General features: G+C 46.3%; 1 protein-coding gene across 10 annotated transcripts in view; it reads left to right on the top strand.

The window, feature by feature from the left end:
- The window catches only part of TSPAN32 (tetraspanin 32), a 31320-nt gene extending 6953 nt beyond the window's left edge, over positions 1-24367 (top strand). For 7 of the 10 annotated variants that reach the window (XM_083838823.1, XM_083838827.1, XM_083838826.1 and 4 more), the window contains 7 exons: positions 527-641; positions 1564-1661; positions 6110-6184; positions 17959-18060; positions 18817-18909; positions 20511-20594; positions 22447-24367. In XM_083838823.1, the coding sequence (XP_083694949.1) occupies positions 527-641; positions 1564-1661; positions 6110-6184; positions 17959-18060; positions 18817-18909; positions 20511-20594; positions 22447-22542 (663 nt within the window). In that variant the 3' untranslated portion in view covers positions 22543-24367. Of the gene's footprint in view, positions 1-526; positions 642-1563; positions 1662-2351; positions 3612-3899; positions 3983-6109; positions 6185-12785; positions 12938-17958; positions 18061-18816; positions 18910-19546; positions 19608-20510; positions 20595-22446 lie in introns of those variants that run through there. The other 3 variants (XR_014585270.1, XM_083838820.1, XM_083838828.1) reach the window with 3 other exon arrangements.
- The last annotated feature ends 552 nt before the right edge of the window (positions 24368-24919 follow it).

The following is a 24919-nucleotide window of genomic DNA, read 5'->3' as shown; positions in this document are numbered from 1 at the left end:
ACCTGAAACTCAAAGTTTGTCCAAATTTAATCTTTTTGAGACTTGTGGCTGTATATGCTCATTCTTCCAAATGAACTAAGGTGTCAAAGGAGGACTGCTACCGAACACGTTCAGAGGAGATGCTACAACGCAGCTGCCGTGGGTGGCTAGAATCACGTTACTGCTGTGTTGGAGGACTCCTTTGGGCTGGTGTTTCTCAGAAATCTGAGCTAGCTGGCATTGCACTAAGCATTTTGCTGGGTGTGGATCGAGATACACAATAACACACAGCATGAGGAAACCATAGGTGCCATAAATTAGGTTATATGCAAGCAGAAAATACTGTGGTTTGGAGGAACTTAACCTCTGAAACTATAATGTCATTTTAGGATTTGTCCTACTATGTGCATTTTGGGGTCTGTGCAGTACTGTTTGGATATCGGGGCTGTCTGCCTGTGGGTAGGACTCAGGAGCATACAGACACATCGTGTGCACTCAGAGGGACCTGCCACTGTGTAAATCCCTTCTTCCAAACCTTCCTTTGCAGCTGCTGGGGCTGTCCATTGCCACGCTGAGCACAGTCACCCACTACGGGCTGCATTTCACCGTCATCAGCGACATCTCCCCTGAGAGCAACTCCTACCGGGTCATCCACCACGCAGGTATGTCGCGGTTGTGCCCCAGCGAGACCTTTGGGGAAGGCAGGATTCAGGGCCTGTAGGATGCTCTAGGGCTAAAGGAGTCCTGCAGGCACTGTTTTTCTCACTGTTTTTGGACCCACACCACATCTCCCCATCTTTTCCCTGTGCTGCAGAGAAAGCCCAGGGGCAGCTCAGCCAGATGTAGGTGGAACCAAAGGCGTGGTGGGACTGGAAGTGCCACGGGAGCACGGGGAGAGGGGCTGCTACAGGGGTTGAGGCTGAATATGATGAAAAATGATGTTGGGAGGAGAATGGGAGAGGAGAAATGCGTGGAAAAACATCCTGGGGGAAAAATGTTTGTTCGTTTCTTTTCCCCTGGTTTAATTTGTGCCCTGGACGGTGCAGAGGTTATAGGGAAAGACTAAATGAAGGAGAAATATAAACTGAGTCTTGGATACAAGGCTAGAGCAAAGAGACGAGAACAGCCTGATACTGCATGCTTAGCCCCTAGTCAGGGCTGCAAAGCACTCGGGTACTGGCTGTGGCCCTGCCTTGGCTGGGAGGAAACCAGCAGGCGAGTGTTGCAGGAGATTAGCGGTGCGCCGAGCCCCGATAGCAGCCGCAGGGCATCTGCTGCTCTTCAGCATCCCCAATTCGGGGGCATCTTTATCAGAGGGCTGAAGTAATTGTCAGCTTGTGGGCATCCTCCCAGGGTGCCTGGCTCTGCTGGAGCTGGGTTTGCTGCTCAGAGGTCTGCAAGACGAGCAAAGCAGCTGGGGAATGATGAGTAAGTTATAAAGCATTCGAGTTCTGCAAAGTGGTCTTCTTACACCACGTTCCCAAAACACACTTTTTGTCCTCTCCCCGAGCAAAAGCATTTCACCATTAGTCCCCTTGAAGTCTTGGTGTCTGACTGCAGATCCCGTGTCCGGTTTCCTTCCAGCTTTCTACATTGGCATCTGCCTCAGCATGACCCTGATCCTCGCAGCCCTGCTGAGCTCAGCCGCCACGGTGCGGGAGTCGCAGTGCCTCACAGCGACGGTGCGTATCCCTCCCGAGGGGCCAGCTGAGAGTGGGAGGCGTGCAGGCACTCACACCTTCTACCTGCTGCACGCACGCAGGGCTAGGACATCCCATTACACCACTCCATGCTGCAAGGGGACATTTTTTATAATGCGGAGACTGGCCTGACCCCGTGGGGCTCCTCCAGCTGAGGATTGCATCCTTATGCACCTTGTTGTTGGTTTTTGGTGGTGGTGGTGTTTTTTTGTTGTTGTTGTTTTGTTTTGTTTTATTCCAAAGCAATTGCAGAGATGATGCACTTTTTGAGCAATGTTTGAGCCTGGACCATATCAACATTAATAAACTGAACTGCAAGCTCTGCTTTGCAGGAAGCCATGCGATTTCGTTAAGTTCTGGGGAGAAAAGCTCCCATTTTGGCTCATGGGTGCCTAGGGGCTGGGGTGACATGCTCCCCACGAGGCTGCTATTCCTCCAGGCTCCTGCTGGCATTGCCCCAGCACCTTCACTTCGGCTCCTGCCGGCTCCGGGCCCCTTTTGGCCGCTGGGGGGGGCCGGGGAGCCGGCGCTGGGCAGGGCACAGCCGTGCCTGGGTAACAGCCCTGGGAATAGCCGAGGAGCCCTGGGCGGCCAGTTTACCCTCTGGGATTTTTCCTGACTTTGGGACAGGGCTGGAAAAGTGCGCTTGTCCTCCCTGGAGAGCTCTGAAGCACCTCCTGCACCGCTCCTCCTTGTGCAAACGGCTCACCGGTGTGGTATCAATTTGCATCGCAGGGTTTCTATAGGGGAGCTTTTCCCAGACCTCTACGTTGGCATAAACCCCTTTAAAGCTGTTGATATCTTGCAGCAAGGACCATTCTGCATCTGGTTTCCCCACCAGTCCCTGCCCACGTTTGATCTCGGATGTGAAAGCGGGAGATGAAGGCAGAGTGCCAGCCTCCAAGGTCGGATGTGACCGTGGGCAGGAGTGGCACGAGTCATACCTCTGGGGCTCTGAACAGTCTCCTTCTTCGGGAGGGCTGTGTATGCCGAAGAGGGGCCTCAGTCTTTCTTGTCCTAATGACAACGATGGGTGCAGGGTGGTTAGAAACCAGAATGGGTTGAATCGGCAGCTCGTCTCGTAGCTGCAGCAGCGGCACCAGCCCAGGCAGAAACCTCCGTGCACACACCGATGCTTGCAAGGAAGCTGGTTCCTGGAGAACGACTGAGATCTTAGAGATAAAATATTACTTTCTAAAATCCTGGACTGTTATTCCCAGAGCTCCTCTTCAATGGCGGAGCAGTGACAGGTTTATTGACTCTCCTCCAGCTGCAGTCCTGCTTTTTGGTGATATGCGGTGCACCAGGCAGGCAGCCCTGAATGTAAACATCCTGCAGCTCTCACGGCCTCTGAAGGCCATACTGCTATTGAAGGGGAGGAAAAGGAAGGAAAACTGCAATTTTGGTAGCACTACTTGTACAAAAGGAACTGGCTCTGACAGTGTTTAAGGCACCGTGTGATGGTAGCTGGTCAGACAAGGAGGAGTGGGGATGGGGGGGGTGGCAGAGAACAACCAGAATATCCCACCTGAAACTCTGACACCTGAACTTTCCAGCCTAAAAACTACTCAAAATAAGTGTTTGGGACGGATCAACTGTTCCAAGCAATTTCTGTGGTGGAAAAGACTCAGTGGACACCCAGTGTAACCCAGCTTCTCACTGAGTGATGTGCCAGCGGGACCAGCACACAGCACAGGCTGTTTGCTTTACTGCCCCCAGGTGTGTAATTGCAGGCAAGTGCTTTGAGGGTCCTTAATAACCCAGCAGCACACTTCACCATCTTGGTTTTGCTGTGAATTTGTCTCTTCATGGTGCTGTAACACATCTGTGTGACAGCAGTCCCCGGGAGCAGGCAGAGATGCTGCGCTCAGCTGGAGCTGAGGATGGGTTTCTCCTGCAGACAGAGATTGCAGGCAACGCTTACATGGAAAGGCAAGCATGCCACGTGCTGTTAGGTGAACTGGGGCAGGGAGGGAGGGCTGCAATCTGATGGATGCAATCCGAAATTATCTACCCCTTTCCCTGTCCCTAGGCTGTGAGTTATTGCAGGGGGCAGCCTCTCACAGCGGCCACAGTGGCACCAAAAAGCAGCCAGAGCAGGGGAGGTCACAGATCTGCTCCTTCCCTGGCTGGGAGGCAGCTTGGCAGAGCTGCCCAGCCCGTCTGGAGCCAGAGCATCCCTCCCTCAGCCCCAATAACTTTCCCTTTGCTCTCCCGAAGCATCAGCAGTGTGCTGCTGGGGATGCTGCTGACTGCGTGGCACAGGGAGGATGCTGAGGCTCAGGGACTGCTTTACCCAAAGGGTAAGTGTGAGAAGGGTGAATTAAAAGTTACGCTCGCCGAGAGATGGCACACCATTTCTGCAGATGCTGCTGAGTCTCTAGGGGCTGAATTGTTCCTTGCAGTGAGGACGGGAATGAGGTCATTCATAAAAGAGGGACTGATGGCGGAGGATGATAGTGGGGCTGCGTCCTCCTCCAGGGAGTCCCTCCGCACATTGCGTGCAAGCTGAGTGTTGCCTTTTCATTTTTATTTTCTTTTTCCTCCAAATATCTTCTAATATAATCAGAAAGTTGCACTTCTACAAGTGCTTTTGGCCAGGAAAAGGAGAGAGCAGCCTATGATTCATTTATAAGATGCTCTGGGAGCCATGTAATTGCTTTGCACCGGCTGGAGGTCCCCGAGGGGCCGCGTCTCTATTCCCAGAGACACTAGGCAGAAGTAAAGGGAGAGCCGATGCTGAAGGACTGGGGGCTGGAGCTGGGGAAGGGAAGATGAGCAGGCGAATTTGATACTGCTGTTTTTTCTGGCCCCAGAGGGATGTCGTAAGTGCGGGAAGGATGGGAGAGTGAGAGGGAAGAAATCCGGGTGGTGCCACTTGCGTGCTGGGTTTCCCGCTTTCCAGGTTCACGGCAGGTCCTCTTGGTCATGGGAGAGCTTTCCCATTGCTGCTAGTGTTGGTTTTTCATCTACCTTAATTTTCTTTTCTTCTTTTCTTTTTTTCTTTTTTTCTTTTTTTTTTTTTCAAGCCTGGTTTTGGTCCTAAATTGGATGAAAACATTGACTCTGCTATGCTGTTTTTTTGAGGGTGGTGTAAAGAGGCAGCAAAATGCCGGGGCTGGTTCCACTGTGGAGCAATCTGAAAAGTCATTCTGCGGGCATGTTCTCATTCATTTCCAGGATTTGAAGTAACGCATTTTCCTTTCTTAAAGTATATGGAGGCTTTTTTTTTTTTTTTCTAAAAGCTTTTTTAAAAAAAAAAAAAGCCATACTTCTTAAGCTAAAGTTACTCTTTTTCCTTCCCTTAAGCTTGAATTTGGTAAAATTTCATGAAATATTTAATCTTCAAGAGATTTCAACTAGGTCATATTATTGAAGTATTCAGCTGGAAAAAAAAAAAAAGAGAAAACAAAACAAGCTATAGTCAGATGGGTAGCTGTCCCCTGATACATGACTCCTTTTTGGAAGAGGGACAGTTTCATGGAAAAGCTTGTAAGGGCAATAATTTACAACTGCTGCTTATTCATCATCACTTGCCATTGCCAGACTAAGCTGTGGATTCATATTTGATGAATCCATTTGGCCTTCAAACATTTTATAGGCACTTTTTATTTTCTTTTTAATGTGAACAAGATCCTTTGGTCCAGCTGTTACAACAGGCACTGATGTTTACATCAGGGTTGGCTTTTTTTTTGGATTGAATTTCTTCAAATAAAGAGAAGGCGCGTCTGACTTCCAGCTCTGTGAGCCTGGGGAAGAAGACAAAAGTCAGGCTGCCTCCTGTGTCATTGCTGTCATTGTTTGGACTCTCCAGGGTCAGTTGCTGGCCTTGACTGTATTTCTGTCATCCTTTTGTCTAAGCAGGTCAACATGGCCATGCAGCTCTGACGTAGCTGACAGCGCTGAGATGCGGGCCAAGGGAAGGTCCGGCTCCTTTCCCAACACTGCTTGCTCTCCATCCCACTTCTTTATGGACTATTTATTTATGGACTTGTGAGTTTTCCCCTCCTTGAAATCCACAACTGACTTCTAGACGTGGGGGATTGGATCCCTCGAGAGAGGTGCTATTTTTGTGCATGCTCCTGCTTCAGAAGAGGCACAAGTAAATATAATTTTCTCTCTCCTTTTCTGTTATTAAGAGGAATTTGGGCAGATTAGGTTAACTGCTCCACAGGAAGCCGAGTGTTTTTTTTTTGGTCAACCCCTTCAAATGGCCGCGCTGTACTCAGAGGGTTCCTGATGGAGAATCACAACACTATTGTGCATCCAATTTCTTACAAGTTATGAAGCATACCAAGAGAAAGCGATGCTTAGCTCTAACTTTATCCAAACTTGCTTGAACAAGCACATTAAATATGTTCCTAGCATGTTTTCACATGGATGTCTTCTCCCCATAACGTAACTGATAACAATTTTCTCTTTATCCTCAGGGTTTTTTCTGCTTTGCTCTGGCCTTCTGCGGGCTGATACCAGCTGCCTGCTGGAGATACGCACGCAGCACAGAGGTAAGCTTCCTCTGCTAGGAAATGCCAGTAGCCTCTCATCAGATGCAGGTTTTGTACCAATTTCTCCTTTAAAAGGGACAGCTGGTGGTAATTAAGCCATCCTCATCAAGGTCTATAGGATGCATGTTGTGTTACATCCCTCCTCTGCAAGAAATAGGTCACTTAGAGGGAGAGAAGGGAATGTGGGGTGCTGGCCCTGGAAATTCTTGGACAGGACAAACGTTTTCACTTGAAGGTAATTTGAAATGCATCTCTTGTTTTAAATAGCTTTGGGTGTTTTCATTGTTTTGAAAAATAAGGTGCTTGGCTTTTGAAAAGTTTTTTTTTTTTTTTTTTTTTTTTTTTTTTTTGTCATCTCAAATATTGGGCAGTTTCCAGCCAGCTCTAATTCCTGGTAACTTCACCTGGGAGCCTCAGTTCAAAGGTTGTGGCTGCTCGGCTTGTCTGTCTCTGGTGAGATCCACGAGAAATGTCCAGGAACTGCGCCTGTTAACCAGCAGCAGTGGCACAGTGAAATAGCTAGTGTGAAAAACAGCATTTGGGGTTGATGTCATGCTGGGATACGTGGTCTAGAGGAGAAGACTGCACGAGGCTGGATTTTCAGGTCTCTGAATTGTTACCCCAGAGCTCGCTGCTGGTGTGCTGGATGGTGCTGGAGATGAAGGGTGCTGGGGAGATGGAGTTAAGTTACGTGGCAGCAGGATGCTGGCTGCTGGGGAAGCAGAAATGGGGCTTAGTACTTCAGGAAGGCTAGACTTTTAATTCTTCCCTGAGCTGATATCATTTCCTTTCATCTGCTTTACATGTTTACTCCTCTTCCCATTCAGATGAATTTGTAGCTTCTTGGTCTTAATTCCACCCATGCTCAAAAAAAAAAAAAAAAAGAGAGATTTGGGATTTGGAAAAAAAAAACACTTTTTTTTTGTGGAGCATAGTTCCACCAAAACCCCAGAGACTTGGTCTGTGCTCAGGCTGCTGCAATTGCACCTCTTTGTGCTCACACTCGACCCACAGAACACAGCTCGTAGAAACTCCATGTTGTAATGGTTTGGTGTCCTGTGGGGAGGTTAAAATCCTGTCTCTGTGGGGCTGTAAGACCAAAGGGCAACGTCTGGGAAGCAGTAAGGGATAAGCTCCTGCCTCTCTAGAAATCTTGTCCACAGCTGACCAGGAGCTGAAGATCCTCTGCAATAAGGGTCAGACAAAAGGCACCGGATCTCAGAAAGGCAGGAGCACGAAAACCCAGCAAGCGTGGAGCAATGCTTTCTAGCTGCCAACAGCCTGTCACTTAGGGATGAGCTGCTGGTCCTTTTGTGTGTGATGTCCTCTGGATTTTTTTTCCTCCATGAATTCGTCCAGCTGCTTTGAAAACATCTGGTGAATACTGATGGCATAGCAGCAGCGTTCATCTCTATTGCAGCACCACCTGTGCCCAAAGGTCCCACACTTACCTGGCTAAAGCAATGTCCATCAGAGCTGAGACATCCATAGCAAACAGTCTTCTTACAGCCTCTGTATAAATTTTCCTTGGTTTCAGGCAAAACTATGAGAATACATTATTTTCACACTAGCATTTTAATATGGAAATAATAATTTGCAATCAACACAAAAGGGAGACCTCAAGCAGGGCATCTCCTTCTTCTGCACAGGTTTCTAATGAGAGCTTTGAACAGAAGCAGTGTTACCAAAGGAGAAGTGGCACCAGAAAGTGTGTCTGGGTGGTCTGTGGAAACTGCAGTATGTGAACAGGCTGTTTAGATATTCTTGCTCCAAAAATGTGAAATAGGCTGTGAAAAGACCACAAGAAAAAGTTGTATATTGAATGAATAAGGGTATGTGCCATTTAACAAAATATTTAGCTGAGTATATTTAAAGAACGATACCAATCAACAAAACACTTAGCTGAAAATATTTAAAGACTTTCTCTGTAAATGTTTTAATAGCTACATCTGTTTTTATTTCAAATCATTATCCTGTTTTTTGCTTTGAGTGCCCTGCCCATAAATGCACCCATGTGTTATGGTTAGCTTTAGTACTCATTTTTTTTGTTTTGTTTTAAGCAAAACAGAAATAGTTTTCACAAGACAAAATGTTTTTTGTTTTTGTTTCAAGATGTTTACTTTTCAGATATGGAAAAACAGCAGTATTTCTGACAACAGAAAAAATAAAATACCATTGGAGATCCCCTTGGGTTTCTCTTCTTGCTAAAATGCAAAGAAAAGCAGGGACTAAAAATAAGGAAAGATTTAATTATAGGAACGTCACTTACAAAACACATGGTAATTTGGCTTGGCTTGAAAGATAACTTGTCTCACCAGTGAGGAAGAAAGGCCAGATGTGACTGCCTCCCCAGGACAGACAGTGCAGTGGTACGGACTGCTGAGTGGGGTGGGGGATTCAAAAGGCTTGCAAAGTTTCATTATAGAGCAGTTCGCTTGTCTGATTTTCTCAAAGTAAAGAGCGAAACTAAACCAGATGCCCTCACGCAGCCTCCTGCATGTTGGTGTTTCCAGAAATAGTGGTAATATGGGGAGAAATCAGTCAAATTCACCAGTATCTTGTGAGTCTGTTGGGATGAGCCCTTTCCTCTTTCTGCAAGTAGGAACTGGGAAGTTTCTTGTCCCCTGATCCACAGCAGATGTTCTCAGTATTTTATTCCACTTGACACAAAAAATAAATAAAATTAAATAAATAAATAACCTTTATAGAGCAGAACCATCTTCCTGAAAATCATCCAGCTAGAATGGAAAAGCCCAATCTTCAGCTGAAAAATGGTTTTGATGGTTATTTTCAAGAGGCAGTAGATAGAAGTGTTGTTTGAACATGATGAAAGCAAGATTCCCTTCTTGCCTTTGACTCTTGAGAGACCTGTTTACAGTACTTCTTGCAGAGAAGCTATGCAGGACAGGAGAAAAAGACAATTCATTTGTAAATATTCACTGTTCTCAGACCTCGGCACTATAAACAAAACATGAATCTTTCTCATTTCCCATTCTCTTCTGCTTTTCAGAGTTTCTATCCCTCCTGATCGAATTCTTTCAGACATCTGTCATGGCTTTTTAATTTCAAGTTACCTACTTTCCAGACAGGCTCAGTGTCACCAGTATTTATTTGTAAAACAGCTTATCCCAGCTGTGCAAAAATCACAAATCTGGGATTTATTGTGCTTTGCCACAAAAACTTGAATCCTTTGTTCAGCACTGTAGTTAGCCTTTGCTCCATTGGCCTGTCTACATGGCCAATAACTGGGTTTTGGGCTTTGGGCTGTCTTCTGAGGATGCTTCGCGTTCATCTGCCTGCATTAAAGTAGAGAAATTACTGTTGAGAGATAATGTTCCCTTTTCCAATGTATGCCTGTCTGGTAGGTTTGGCCACAAAATGGCGAATGAAATGGGGAAGAACAAATATATCAGAATAATATCTTGGATCCTATACCTGTCTCTCCGATGTGTACAATGCAGCTTAGTTCCTATGAAATCAATAGGGATCAGCAGTAATTAGCAGGCAACGCTGACTGCTGAAGAAAGGAAGACAGTGTCCCTGCTCTGGCCCAGCTCATGAGTAGCAAGGTTGGTGGCAGAGTTATGAGCGAAGAAGCCCCCAAAACACAAAGTTTGTCCAAAATCAGAGCGTTGAACGTGCATCTGACTTTGTCTGCAGCATGTGGCCTTACCCAGCCCCTGCTGTAATAGACAAGGAGGGCTTTTGATGCTTTTGCTAACCAATACAAAACGGGTTTGAGGTTTTGTTCTGGGCTTTGCTGCAGAAAAGGCCAGAGGAGCTTCAACATCACATCACGTTCTGGTTTTCCCTTTCTCTGCAGCAGCTTAGGACGTGCTCCCAGCAGCCCCACGAGCCTGTTGGGGTCGGGAGGGTGAATCAGTAGAAATAAAATCGCTGCAGCTCAAAAGGAGTTCTGCAGCAGAAGGAGCTTCTTAATTACAGGGGTTTGTTAGCAGGTAAATGTTAGCTTAAAACCAAATATGTTTACGATTTCCTGACTTGCAGGAAAATTTGAAACTAAACATTGGTGCAAATGGTTGTGCCAGGCTTCTCCTGGTTTGGACCAGAGGACCTGTTCCCTTTGCCACAAGGTACCAGAGAAAAAAAAATGCTGGTGTATCCAAAACGTCTCACAGCATCCTGTCCTGAGGGTGGAGTGGCCAGAAGATGACAATATAAGCAGCTGCTTTGTGCCTTCTGCATTGGTGTTTATCTGCCCCGACTGCTGGTGTGCAGGCCCAATTTCCTGAGTCCTTTTTGATGAAAAGGTTGCTTGGCTTTGAACTGGCTGTAATGATGAGGCAGTCTCTTAATTTTCAAGTTGCTGGGTGATTTCAGGAGGAGGTTTCCCCAGCAGCTTTCCCTCCATGTGCACAGAAAGGCGTCGGCCTCTTTGGGTTGTGCTGGACTGCACGTACTCAGAGTTTTCCTTGTCCTTGCACATCCATCTCATTTCTGCAGTTACACAAGAAGAGATGAAATGCTTCCAGGTAATTCCTTAAGTAAGGTTGTAGAGGTTCTTCTGGTGGCAAGCAAAATCTTTTTGTTTGTTTTCCCAGGGCGTTTGTTTCTGTCATTTGTACTGGTCTATGTTGGGGTAAACTCTTAGAGGGTCTGGTCTGGGGTGATGGTCTTACCCTAAGGAAATGCTTTAATGCAAGATTAAGTCCATGATTTCTGTTGGACTTAAACACAAGCTGGAGGTGTGTTCAGGTGCTTTCTGAAGCTAGAACCAAAGCACACAGGCAGATTCCTTTCTGAATCAGCAGGGCTGGGACAGGATTGCAGCTGTTCACAGGGGCCTTTCAAGAGCCTTTGCAAAAAGCAGGGATTCTGCTGTTAAAACAGTGTGAACAATCTGATGTCTTCCTTGCTCCTGATGTTATTCATATTGCCAGGCACAATCGTTTTAACATAAGCACTGAGTTTTTCCTGTCTCTGAAGCATGCAAAATTGGAGTAAATAAATAAATAGGGGGAAAACCCTCCCTCCTTTTTTTTTTTTTAAATGTCATGAATCTTTCCCAGCGTTTGTGTTCCCATCACGTACAAATGTCCCGCTCCCCCAGTGAGACAGTGCTCTCCTTTGTCTGACGCGACGCTCAGGCACTCGCCCTTTTGCTTTTTATAATTTATCGCTGCCCCGGCTCTGAACCCACACGGCCCTGTTGCCGCTGCTTCCTGTGGTACAGCTGGGGCTGCTGTCTCCAGCAGCATCAGCCACAGTGCCTGAGGCCACTCGGATGGTCCTCAGCACCCCAGCACAAAGTGGCACGTCCAACCTTCATGTGGCCATAGGGGATCGGATCTAGTGCTGATACAACTTTTTTTTAAGTTAAAAATAATTTTTTAAAAAGCATTTGTCTATGCTTTTAGTGGGAAAGCAGTCTTGACTGGCACTGGTTTCACGTGCTATGGGCAAGAGATGGTTTGACGATAGTTTTGGGAGGTTCATTGATAGTTGGGTGTAGCATCTGAACTGTGGAAGCATGAAGGAGGAGTATGGGCCCTTGGCAACACACTGGTTTTGCAGTTCTGTTATAAAATACGGACTGAAATACTTGTCTTGCTTTACAAAAATACAAAATCAAGGAAACAAGAGGACCTTGACACACTGAGGCTGGTGTCACTCATTGGAGGTACAGCCTCAGATCTGGAGGGTTTAGGAGAAAAAACCCTTTTGGTGTTTATTAACTGCCTGACCGGTTTTTGTTTATTTTTTTTTAATTTTTATTTTTATTTTTATTTTTTGGACTTCTCTATGAAGCATCTCATACCCTGCCCCAGGCACAAACTGATGCTCCTGGGTTCATCTGAGAAGCACAGAGGCTGTGGTGCTCCCTTGCCCACTGGCTGGATGCTACGTGCCCTGCTCATCTTGCTGGACTTCTGCTGCTGGTTTGGGCTGTGGGGGTGAGAAAGGAGGAGGAGGTTTGTAAGATAGCAGCTGAAAGGAGAAAGAAATACATGTGTGTGTGTATATAAAGGCATATATGTGATCTGCTGTTCTCAGTGACAAGTAGGGAGACCTGGCTTGTGGTTTGGTGCTCAGCTAACTCCAGGCAGCGTTCCTCTATTTAGCGAGCAGAGCTGTAGGAAGGCATGAGTCACTTGTAAATGGGAGCTGGCAGCTGCCGGAGCACTTTGGCCAGCCGTGCTGTTCAAAGCTGGCTTGTGCCCCTGGAGAAACATTGTCTGCATCTGTCTTTTGGGAAGGCAGCACTGAGGCGGGAGGGAAGCAGTGAAACAGGTCAGCACTTTCATCAGCTCCTTGTGCAAACGATTCAAAACAGGAGGTAGTGCCGGAATCAGAGAGAAATAGCTTTGTAAGGCTTTGCTTCTCCTGCTTCGTTATTTCACGATGGCTTTTGCTCCCTTCTCTGTTTGCATAACCCTCAGTGATGTACCAAAAGACAGGGGCTGCCTGTGCCTGTCCCAAAACCTGCAAGAGAAGGAAAGGAAAATCCATGAGTTTAAAAAATAATATTACATTTACAATAATACAAAATTATATATATGTATATATATATATCAGAAGAAAACATGAAAATGACTCGGCTAAAAGTCTCATTTGGATCTCCCTGCTCTCTTTGCATCAGTGGTCTCCAGTGACTGCCGACATCAGAGGGGAGCAGCACCTTCTGATCTTATGCAGGTTTTGGAGGCGGGGGCTCCAAGTCTGCTCTGCTTTCTAGTGCCGGCAGGATTTCTGCAGCTGGGATTGACTGGCTCGAGGAAGCCTGAAGCAGAGGTGAGGAAGGGAGCTGACATGCTGTTAGAGAAGTGTATATATAGAGGGGCGTTCATTGACATCTCTTGCTTGCAAAGGGATCAGATCTGGATACTGATCTCCTTGTCACACGTATCCATTCCAAGTACAGTTACAGGGGAAAAAAGTCTCTTTGGTGAATAACGAGGCAAAATCGTGAATTTCTCTCTTGGAGGAAACAAGTGAAATTTATTTTAGTTTCTAATAGCCAAGGGCAAGAACAGTAGTGGTTTCAACAGAGTAAATGCCTTCTTGCAATCATAAATTCTGCTTCTTGGGGGGCATAAAGGATTTAGAAGATGATGAACAATCTCAAAATTCCTTCTTTCTTTTACTTTAAGTGAAAAATGCTATTCTATTAAATCACTTGGAGTCAGCCACATCAATCTCAGTGGTGTTTTTCCATTTGTTGTATCCACTAACTCTATCACCCCTAAATGAATGTTTCATTAAGGAATGCAGACAGAAATGGGAGACAGCAATTATTTGACTAATTTAGAGCTGGAACATTTTGCCAAGCTTCTTCCAGGAAAAGAATTACTGTAAGGTGTGACCTCCATACCACTTAACCTGGAGGTTTTTGTCAAGCCAAAGTTCAGCTGATGCTCCATCTTCAGCTTTCCCTGTTGTTTTTTCTTACTGATGAGCACTGGAGGTACATTCTCCTTCCAAGGGAGACCTTTGCCCAGAAATACCCCTCCAGCAACAGGTCCCAGTGTGCATGCTAACTAGTTTTGAACCATGCAAAAAATCAGCAGCATGTCACTGGGAACAGGAAAATCCATGTGGCCATCGTGGTGCTAATGTGTAGTGGGGGCATAAGACTTCTCAAGGAGAAGCCCAGACAGATTTTCTCTTCTGCAGCTGCATCCATCCATCTATCCATCCATCACATGCAAACTGCTGCCTGAGTTAAGGGATGAGGCACAGCTGTGGCTTTCTTAACGCATTATTGACAGTTTCAGCATAACCACTCAAATTTAATAAGCATCCGGTTGCTTAAATGGGAGAAAAAGCACCCTGATTATTTTTTTTTCCTCCAACACCTGGTGCAAGAAACGGGGGGAAAGAAAAGCAGTTATTCTGAGGTGATGGACTGAAAGTTGCCCTTCAGTGGAGTGTGCGATGGGAATCTATTGAGGACGGCGATTTGGTACGGAGCAAAGAAGTACTCGAGTTCTTCACTGTGCTACATCCCAGCTCCCAGGAAACTTTAGGGATGAATTTGTGTGTCGTGAACAAAATAAGCCCTTTTACAAAATGCTAGGTCATGAAACCATCTGGTGACTCTCTTATGCTTTCAGTTTTTAATTTTTGTTACATCATTAGGCATGCATGAGGCTGCATGCCCTTTTGGCCTGGGTAGATGCTTCCATGCATGGCTGGTGTTTCAGAGCTTGGCTGCAGCTCTGAGCACAAATATAACCCCATCTCGGGCAGAAAAGTTGCTAGGATGATGGCTCATTACTGCAACCTTTTGCTGTCTCCTCTTGTTAAACCAGCCCCCTCATATGCTCCATGGCACAGTTTCCTGCACAAAAGGAACAGCCCCTGATATACGGAGATTTAGGACTTTACATCCACCACTGAAATATTTAAACTGGAAAGCTCTCTGCAATAATCTTTGCAAACAAATTTCTATGTTGCTTGAAGACAGCAACTTTCCCCTCCAGAATCAAATGTTTCTAGCAAAAATCAGGAAGATGATGCAGAGGAACTCCAGTCAAATCACTTTAAAAAAAAAAAAAAAAAGCTTTTTACTTTGATGTTCCCTTACTATGATCTGAATAGTGTATTCAGATAATAGCTGGATATAAATGCTAGATGTAATTGCTAGATAGAAGTGCTGAGAACAACTAATCAGCAAATTGTACTCTCAGGCTTGCCTAGACACACATCCTAAAAGGAAATTATTGCTATAAAACATTTTCCATTTAATCCTTTGTGCTTTAACTTCTTGGAGGCTGCTTGGGAAAATGAAAAATCAGTAAATAACGAAGAACCCAGTTCCTAAGTGAGCTCAGAAACACTGTGTAATTTAAGTCTCCAGTAGTCTTAATGTGTCTGGAGATTACACTTCCCTCATCATCATCACCACCACTGCTGTAGTTGAGGCGACTGTGAACAGTGTCTGCTGGCGGATTCCTCCCTTGTTGTTTCTTAGGGTAGGAATAGTTTTCTGCCATAGTTTTTTTATGGGAATCTTGTTCCTTCAATCCTCTCCCATTGCCTCCCTTCCTTCAAACAGCCTTGGTGAAAACGCTTGGCATCATTGTGGGGCTCCTAAAATAAGAAGTCTCTTTGGGAATGGCTTTTATCAGATTGCTTTCTGTGAAGTACTGTGCGCAGCTGCACCGCTCACCGCACAGATACTGCAGGGGAGAGTACGTGCTATTTACAGCAGACACTGTGTACAATCACAGAACGGTTTGGGTTGGAAGGGACCTTAAAAATCATCTAATTCCAACCCCCTGCCGTGGGCAGGATACCTCCCACCAGCCCAGGCTGCCCCCAGCCCCATCCAGCCTGGCCTTGGGCACCTTTAGGGATGGGGCCTTCACAGCTTCTCCAGGCAGCCTGCGCCAGGGCCTCACCACCCTGAGTAAATAACTTCTTCCTTATATCTAACCCAAATCTACCCTTTTTTAGTTGAAAGCCGTTCCCCCTTGACCTATCGCTACACTCCCTAACAAAGAGTCCCTCCCCAGCTCTCCTGTTGCTATTAGTAGTAACGAGGGCCTGGAGTCTGCAGTGGTCTTTGCAGTTGAAATATCACTGGGTGAAGTCTCATCTTACCTGCGGTTTAAGTTGAGTACAGTTGTAAAGTGGCCAGACCTGGCCCAATGCTTGCTGCAGCCAAAGGAGTATTTTTGTGAGGTTTTGGGGAATATGCCCAGCCAAGGCAGAGGGCTTAAAATTACATGTCCCAACGTTTCCTGGCTCAGGTCTCAGCAAACTTTTGATGTTAAACTTATGGATTGCTTTCAAAAGCTGTTTGCTGTTTCAGAGACCCTTGTCCAAAGATAAATCCATGTGAGAGATTAGGGCAAGCAGGAGCCTAATCTTGTGATTGTTTGAACCTGTGCTATCAAGTCACTTGAACCCTCTTGGGGAAAGAAAAAAAAGTAAATAAAATCCAAATGTAGGCCTCTTAAGGGGAAACTCAGCGTCTGGGGGTAATAGTAAATATGAAAAGGCAAAATTGCACATGTAGCACTGTTAACTTCCCTTGATCTGTGTGTATGTAGTTATAACACAGAGTAGTTGTATTCCTGCAACCTAGATGGGAGTTGGGATATTCATAAGCAGCTGATAACCTTGTGGGTTAAGAAGCAGGCTGCTCGGCTCCTGTTCCTTCCTCAGCAACACAAGGCCAGAAGAGGAGGCTGAAATATTATTATTTTTCATTATTCTCAATCCAGTTCTTCAGTGGAAATGGAAACTTTTTTACTGAATCCGTTTATTTAATTGCTGCTGCTGGAAAGCTGCTTCATGGCCCACCAGAAGTTAGAAAAGTTTAGATGTTTTGCTTTTTATTGGGGTTTAAGATTTGCTCAGAAGCAGGATGGTGCACACATCCACCAGTAATCTCATTTTACTCCGGTGCCTGCCCTTCCTCCCCACCCGTGTGGGACAGCTCAGTGGTGTGGACCTTGACATTAAGGTCTGATGGACCTTGGCTCAGCGTCTCTGTGCCCTGCCAATCACTGGAGCTCTCTCATTAAGGACACTGGATTGCTCCTGCCTCACCATCTGGTTGCCAAGCATTCCAAGGGATGGAGGCTTTGCTGCAGTTTAAGCAACCCCAGATCTGATGGTGGGATTATGCTAGCTCTGGTGGACATGCAGGTGCGTGGTCATGTTTAGAAACCTCCAACCCTCCCCATTGCTATTCCTGTCAATAGCTTTGGAATATCTCCTAAGGACATGGTGCTTAAAATTTATCCCTGGTGACATGGAGCTGAGTCTGATGCAAGTAATCTCGTAATTTCCTCAGCCTCCTTCTCTCCCCTTCTTTGTCAGTCATTTCCTTTTGGACAACTAGGTGGGACAGAACAATATTGCAGTAATGGCTATAAATCACCTCAAACAGCCCTGCTTTCACTCCGAGATGTTCAGGGGCTGGCATGTGGTGCTGTAATTTTTTTCCCTAGAGTAATTTCTAGTGCAGCCCCTTAAGACTTAACTGAAAAGCCTCTCTGAGTGGTGGCTTTGCTCCAAGAGCCCTCATTCCTCCCCATGCAGCCACCCACTCCACTCTGATGACTTTCAGAGCAGATTGACTTTCTGCTCTGAAAGCCAAGCATTGCCTTCAGACCCACTCAAATTAACGTAGATATGGAAGCAAGGGAAAATGAATGGAAGAAATAGGTGTTTTGTTGTGTTTGGTTTTTAATTTTTTTTTTTTTTTTTTTTTTACTCCAGGCACTAAATGTAATTGTCGTATTTTTCCATTGAAACCCAAGCAGGAGTGGGCTGGGATTTGTCAAGCTGCGAGTTCTCACACTTTTAGTAAATATTTAGGATTTGATTCACCGCTGAGTCACCCCGTTACTTCTTCTGGCTCAGTTTGGAGGAAATCCTCTGTCACTGGGATGACACTACCCATCTGAGGAGCTCTTGCCTTTGTATTTGAGCATACTCAATACTTGTCCTCGCAGTCCCTTGTCAGAACAAGGAGGTGGTGTCATCCCTGCCTGGCAGGACATGAGGGGACTTGGAGGCACATAGGTCATAGGCACCCCTGTTCTTCTTTGACACTGACTCCCAAACTGGCCAGAAGCTCCAGCCATCAGCAGGTGAGACCTTGACGTGACATGTAGCAGAAAGTGGTACCCTTACAGCATCACAGCTCATGGTGGGACTCGCCGTGTTGTGGGTGCCCCTTGGTGCGTGGTGGGTCGTACAGCAGCTGCTGCTATGTGGCAGCGGTTCAGTAGCTGCATGACTTGTCTCACTATATACCTGGGAGAGACCTATACAGACATCTGCTTCTATCGCAGGTGGAAGACAGCATGATGGACGTGTACGACCTTGTGTACGAGGAGGTGAGGAGGAACATCTCCAGCTTCAGGAGGCACGAGCTGACTGCCATCCACGAAGCAGTAAGCTATCTTCCAGCCTTCACAGACAGCCTTGCCCTGGAGCATCTTACCTTTGGTTTCAGCAAGCTGTGGCTGGTGCCTGGCTATGCTTTGCAAATGCTGTAAAACTGTTTTATCTTGGGAAGCAGAGGCTCCAGCCAGCTATGAAGTCTTTCCCCTTCCCCTTCCCACCTGGATTATCCAAGGGCCACCTACCTGAGCATCTCTCTGGTACAAAATCTTCAAAGTTTTCGTGCCATAGCTGGTACATATTGCCTGTCTCAGCCAGCCCTTTGCTGTGCATCTCCTCCTGCAGCTGGACCTGCTTGGGCAGTGAGCTTGTGGCCTGCAGCAGGGCTGGGTGGGAAGGTCAGGTCTGCTCACTTGTTTCCAGGCTTCTCCCCTACAGCTCCCTCTGTTTTCTTGATTTGTTGTAATAAGCGCTTTCCAAAGCTGCTTTCATCCAGGCATCTCAAAACGCTGAAAAGGGCAAATGTTTCTCATTACTATGACAGCAGTGGCCTTAAAGCCATGACCAGGAGCATCAGTGCTTGCTGCAGAGTTGTGGAACAGCATGTCCAAAGCCACCCTTGGCAAGGAGAACCACCCATCTTCACCACATGCTTATTTTAGCCGCTTTAATTGATGGAGAAACGGTCCTTGTTGTTTTTATTTTTTTATTTTTCCCGGAGTTTAACTTCCATCACAGCAATTATCGATTGCATGCCTACCTACTTTGTTCCTTTCCTTCCATGAAGCCCTGTCCCTCTCTTCCAGTTCCTGTGCTGTGGGAAGCACTCCCCATTTGGGGACACAGCTGCCGTTGAGCACAAGACGTGTCCTCCTGGTCAGGCACAGGCTGCCAGACAGGTAAGCACAAAGCTTCTTCTACCCCACCAGCATCACTGTGATACTACTCACTGGCTGCTTAAAATCTTACTGTTTTTTAAGACTTAAGCCAGAGTTATGGCCTTTTTGTGGTTTGGTTCCTGTAGGTTAGGTTGTTTTTTATTTCTTTTTTTGTTTTAACCAGAAACGGGAAGGTATCTCTAGGTGCAGTTTGCTTTGCAGCCCGAGAAAGCCTCCAAAATGCTTGTTTTTGCAGCCTGTTGCTTCTCTCCAGCCTTCTCTGTATCTTCTACCTGTGTGGAGATGATGCGATACCACAGGCATGTGTCTGACCTCAAAAAGCTATCGGGCTTGTCTGTGTGGTGCTAGTTTCTGAGACCTAAAAAGTGTTCTGCTAACAGCAAATGTTGAAGGTGCACACAATGACTCTATTTCCCTCTTCTGTGGGCATTAGTCAGGTATTAAAACTTAAAAGGAGAAACTCATAAAGCAGGATAATGTTGTCCAGCAGTAGCTGCACAGTGTAGACTGGATTCCTCTCCTGTGCAGCATTCCAGTGAAGTCATGGAAAAGTCACCAGTACTGGACTGTGTATGCAGTGAAGGTGTAATGCAGTCTTCATACTCCGAGCAAATCTCTTGTATGCTTTTTTCTACAGAAGTAACCAAATCAGCTGGCGTAGCTGAAGCTGCAAGTGTCATACCATACGTTGTCCCTAGGTAAAACAAAACTATGTTGCTACAGCTATGCAGAAATATCGGTGTTACATCAGAGGCTAACGCAGCCCTGTGATGCAGAAACATGCCTCAACCCCTGGTTTCCAGCCACCTCCTGGAAAAACCAATCTCAAAGTGGGGGCAGGCAGCAGCTCAGAGAAGAGGAAGGGAGATGAAAGCAGACCTGGGCACCATGTGTGGGCGTTTGTTCACCTCTGCTAATGGTTTGAATTTAGCAGGGAGGAGGATGTGAGGATGTGACTTGCAGTTAGGAACCTGCAGCATTTGGTAGCTGCAGTGCATTTGCTCTGGCACTGACGTTGTGGGGCTGTGAGCACTTCTACCTCGCTCTGCAAATCGCTTAATCAAGGGCAGGCTTTTGCATTTCTGAAATGACTCTCTTGGCTAGCACCCACCGAATTTCAGTGGGGTTGCTGGCATGCTTACTGCTCATATATATTAATGCTGGTGACACCTTGCAGTATGGAGCTGTTTGCTAGTACCTTTGGGGAACACAAGCAGCATTATGGCATACTCTGCTTTTCCATCTTATCACTTCACCCCATCCATTTTCCATTGGGGTGGGGAACATTTGTGTATGACCACACTTACCTGTGCATGCACACATCCTCTACACTCCGAAATGCATCATGGTAAGAAAATCATAGGCACGTTGTAGTGATGGAAAATATACTGCATGTGTTTGTCTTGCAGTGCAATGTTGCATCCCTGGTGGTCCTTTGGGGACCTGGGAGTTGGACTTGATGATCCTTGTGGGACCCTTCCAACTCGGATATTCTGTCTATGATCCCTCTCTTTCTACTTGGGGTCACAGCAAGTGCTATTAGGGGGACGGATGCCTCCTAAGCTCCTGCTGTGCTGCAAGGGGTGTCTCTCTCTTCCCAGGACTGCCTACGAGAGATCCAGGGCTTCCTGAAGAAGCACATGGACCTTGTCTCCATGCTTCTGGGCATCACCATCTGCTTCACGGTAACTGCACCTATTCCTTCTCGTGTCTGGCTCTGAGAGGCAGGGGAATCACATTCTGAATTAGCCCCAGGATGCTAGGGTTTGGGATGATTTTGGAGATCAGTAGCAGGGAAACAAGTGGTGGTGGACTCCACCTTGGAAATTAGGAAATAAATAGTCTTGGTGAGTAGTTTTTCTGCCCCAAACTCATCACGTCAGCAAGGAATGGGGAGAGGTGTCTGCATTTAATCCTTGCGGATTTTTCGGCGTGTCCTCCCCTGCAAGCTACAGGAGATGTCACCTGGCGTAGGGCTTGCAGGGCGGGTAGGAGGCCCACTAAGCTCCATCTGCCAGGCAGCTCAGTGCCTCTCTGGTGAAGGAAAACCTGAAATGCTGCACAAAAGGACATGCTCGTACTGCAGAAGGCGGTGAGGGTGCTTGCTCGGTGGCTGCGTGGGGACAGTTCATTGAGAGCTGGAGAGTGCCCCTGATTAAAACAAGCCTGCTCCTAGGTCCACCCACTGTAATTACCCCTATACTAGGCCCTGCATGTGTATTGAAACATGCCAGAAAAGAGTACAAGCCTTGTTTCTTAACCATGAAATTAGGTTTGGTCTGCTCTGATATCTCCACACTGCTTCCCAGACAGGGCTAGTTTTCCCAACCAGTGTGTGTTTAGGGATTTTTTCAGTGCTTGTGTCCACCTCGGCACGATATAGGTTAGAAGATTTTTCCCTATCTCAAGAAAAGCCAGAGGAACAAAGATTTTTTTGTACTGCTCGTAGTAAATGTGGAAAGCCATCAGGCAACGGCAGAGGTATATTTCTACTTAGATGGAATTACGTACTTGCAGACAGAATTTTAGCATTAAAGCTTCATTGGATTTTAGTGCAGCTGAGCTCTTGCTCAGAAAATCTTTGGGACATGTAGCTGATGTGTAATGCAAAGCCACATACGGATATTTGGTGTCACTTCCTAATTTTCCTTGGCTGTAGAAGAAATTTCACTACCCAGACAAAAGTAGGAGCACTTCTATATTTTTTCCCTGTAACTTGATGCTATAGCCAGATAATGCAATAAAGTCTTTGAAGTGTACATTATAGGAAGTCTCACTGCAAGGTTGGCTATTGTGATGGCAGGATGCAAAGGAAAACCTGGTGGCTGGTACAGCTGCTCTCGTGTCCCTGTCCCTCCAGCCAGCGCTGCGACGTGCACAGATGTGCCCTCATCGAGCTGCGCTCAGCTTGCACAATAAGGCAAGCTTTCAGAGGGCTTTGCAGCCCTCGTTACTCTTCCCCCAGCATCCTCACCTTTGATAAGCTGCCTGTGTAAATCTTGATACGTGACCAGCCACCACTGCTCAGGGTGATGGACCCATCAGAAAGCTGCAGTACAAAGGAAGCATATTGTCCTCGCAGTGTGCACGTGGTGGTCTTTTGATTTTTGTTGATTTTTTTTTTTTTTACTCCAAACAAAGCATGGAGTTTTTTTTCTGTTATTTATACAAAAGGCTATTATGAGAGATGTATGTTTGCGTGGAGGAATGTTTTGTGGCAGGAGTTTGAAGTCTGAATTTCCTGGCTTCTTCTCACTTTTGGATATTTTTAGCACAGAGTTTGAGCCATGCTGTGCTAATTCCAATCAGATGCTTTAACCACATGTTTTTTTCCCCCCTGTCTCATGTTGGAATTGGTGTTCACCATTTTAGTGTAAAACAGCTCCTTCAAGAAAAATTTGATATTTTCATACATAACAAGTTTGGAAGTGCCAAGCAGACTAGCAGGCAACTCTTATAATCCCTTATTCATGCAGAGGGAGCATCATCATTAGTTCAGTATTTAACTATTTGCCTATTTCATTTATTTCCTTTTAGGTTTATGGGATGGTTCTGACTTCATTCCTCTGGTTCTCCATCCACTTCAGCAACAACCTGGACCGGAAAGGCAAATACATCCTGCGGGCAAGGTAGAAACTCATCTCCTGGGCTTCCCTACCAGGTAGAGCGAGCTCTTGGTACAGGAAGACGCCTGAAGACCTCCCCAAAATCCCCTGGGATGGCACTGTGTGGGGACAGGTGGAGGGATGGGCGTCACTACTGCTCATGTTGCATGTTTCCCCCTCCTGCATCACTCGCCCTTGTGCATTCCTGAGCTGATTGGCCTGGGTGACACTCTGTGGAAGGGCACCTTCACTGAAAATGGATGAGGACCAAGGCGCAACTGGGCTCGGAAATGCAGATCGCCTCGCCAGGTGCAGTGCAGGGTGTAGCTCCACAAGCAGGACACACACACCTTTGGATACATCTAGAAAGGAAAGCCCAGCCAGAATCACAGTGCTAAACCGAACTTTTCTTGCACTGTTCTGTGTGACCCCAAAAGATGTGACATTTCTAGGGTGATAGCTTTGGACTGTAGCCTGGGACTGGTTCACTATCAGAAAATACATGGACACAGTGTGGCACTGCTGAAGGGAAATGTGCTCTCCTAACTGGAACACTGCTAATTATTGACTTTGGGCAGGTTTGGAGTTATCCCTGGAGTATGTAGGTATCCAACCACCACTGATTCTTTTTTTCCCTATATTAAAGTATTGTTGGAGCTTGGGGTGGAAACCGGGGGGGGGGAAACAGTGCCTGTGTTTTGAAACAACCAGCCAGAATAAGGACACATCCCTCTGTTACTCCCCTTTTTGATGTGATATGCATCATTTTTAAAATTGTTAGGATTTGGTCAACCTCCTAGGTGCTGCGCTGATTTCATACCAGCACATTCAACCACGCTGCCTTAACTTTGTGTTTCTCTAGCTTCAATGACCTACCACACTGCTGTGGAATACAAAAAGGCTTTGATATTAAACATATACAGGGCTCATGTTTAAATCTGAGAGAAGCGGACTGATCCCCAGCCAGGTCAAACAAGACAATGTCCACTTCCTCTTTACATCTCCTTATCAACAATAAGCAGAAATTTGAAAAGCCTCAACCAGCTGAAGATCTCAGCTTCTCAGCCTTGCTAAAATGATGGCTTCCCGGTGTGCTTTGCCCTCATTGCAAGGAGACAGAGCTGCTTCTGAGCTGAAAACCATTACTGCAATAGATATAGCTGGAAAATCTGCTGTGAACTGCGGCTATGGAATATGTCTGTTTGAACCAACACCAGCTTTCAGCCCTCTCCTTCATTGTGGCTTTTAGCCACAAAAAAAAAAGAGTAAGTGGCAATTGGGATTGTCTTGATTGAATAAAATGAGATAATCTCAATGAGATAAAAGAGGAAAGCCCCATGCTGATATTCAGGACTGCTACACACGTGAAAACAGCAGTACAGCCTACAGCATCTTCCCTCGCCTGGTTAGCCTTCTAGCATGGTTGCAAATATCTTGCAGTGGAAGGAAAGGCGTTGAGGGAGGAGAGCTGTCGCTCCTAATCCCGCTCCCTTGGCATGAGCGGAGCTTCACCACTGACTTTGGAAGCAGGATCAAGTTCAAAGTGATCCAAAGTATCACCAGCTACCTCCTGACAGCCACCAACACGCCTCGGTCTAGTAGGGATTTAGAAGTAATATGCTTCGCCTAGCAGCTGCACGTGCAAACATAGCCACTTGCTAGCAGTGGGAAGCGATTCAGATACATGCATGTGTATATACAATATGTTTTCTGAAGTGCATCGCTCTCCAGAGAGAGACAATCTCCATTGTGAGCTCTGGCTCTTATTGTCCAGGTTACTGCTGCTGTCATTCCTCAGGCCAGCTGGCAGCTCACGTGACTCCTGCTTGCTTCAATAAAAAGGAAATTCTTGCAGAAGGCTGTCATTCCTTCTATTTTTCAGCATGAAGCATACAGTTGCGCTCAGTTGTATAATGGGCTGCTGTCAGTAAGTCTTTCAGTGCTCGGAGGAGATATTCCCCATGCAGCTGGCACTTGCCTTAGCACTGAAGATGGAGATGACCGTGTTGTTTCTCCACAAGGAACCTGCCTGGCAGAGCCACCCATCCTCTGGTGTTTGTCACCATCCTCATCTGCCCCTCAGCCACCTCTGGAGTAATGCAAGCATGGGCAAGGAAAAAAGCCTAAGGATACATTGAAGCAATAAGGAAAGAGCAAGGTATTTCTATAAAAGAACTTGCTAAGGTTTCACTTGCCACCTGGCAGAAAGGTTCTTGGTTTTATTTTGGGCTTTGCTTCTCTTTTAAATTCCAGGTAGTCAGGCCTTGTCCACTGCTCTCTGCTGGCTGGACAGCTGATGAAGTTCTGCTGTACCAAAAAAAAAAAAAAAAAAAACCAGGAGATTGAGCAAATAATGCAGTTTTACTACGAGGGGCTACCTCATCAACTCTAAAGCCTAGTAGGAA

This window comes from Anser anser, assembly GCF_964211835.1.
Source record: "Anser anser genome assembly, chromosome: 5".
Taxonomy (NCBI): Eukaryota; Metazoa; Chordata; class Aves; order Anseriformes; family Anatidae; genus Anser; species Anser anser.
This window is presented reverse-complemented; position numbering and strand designations above follow the sequence as displayed.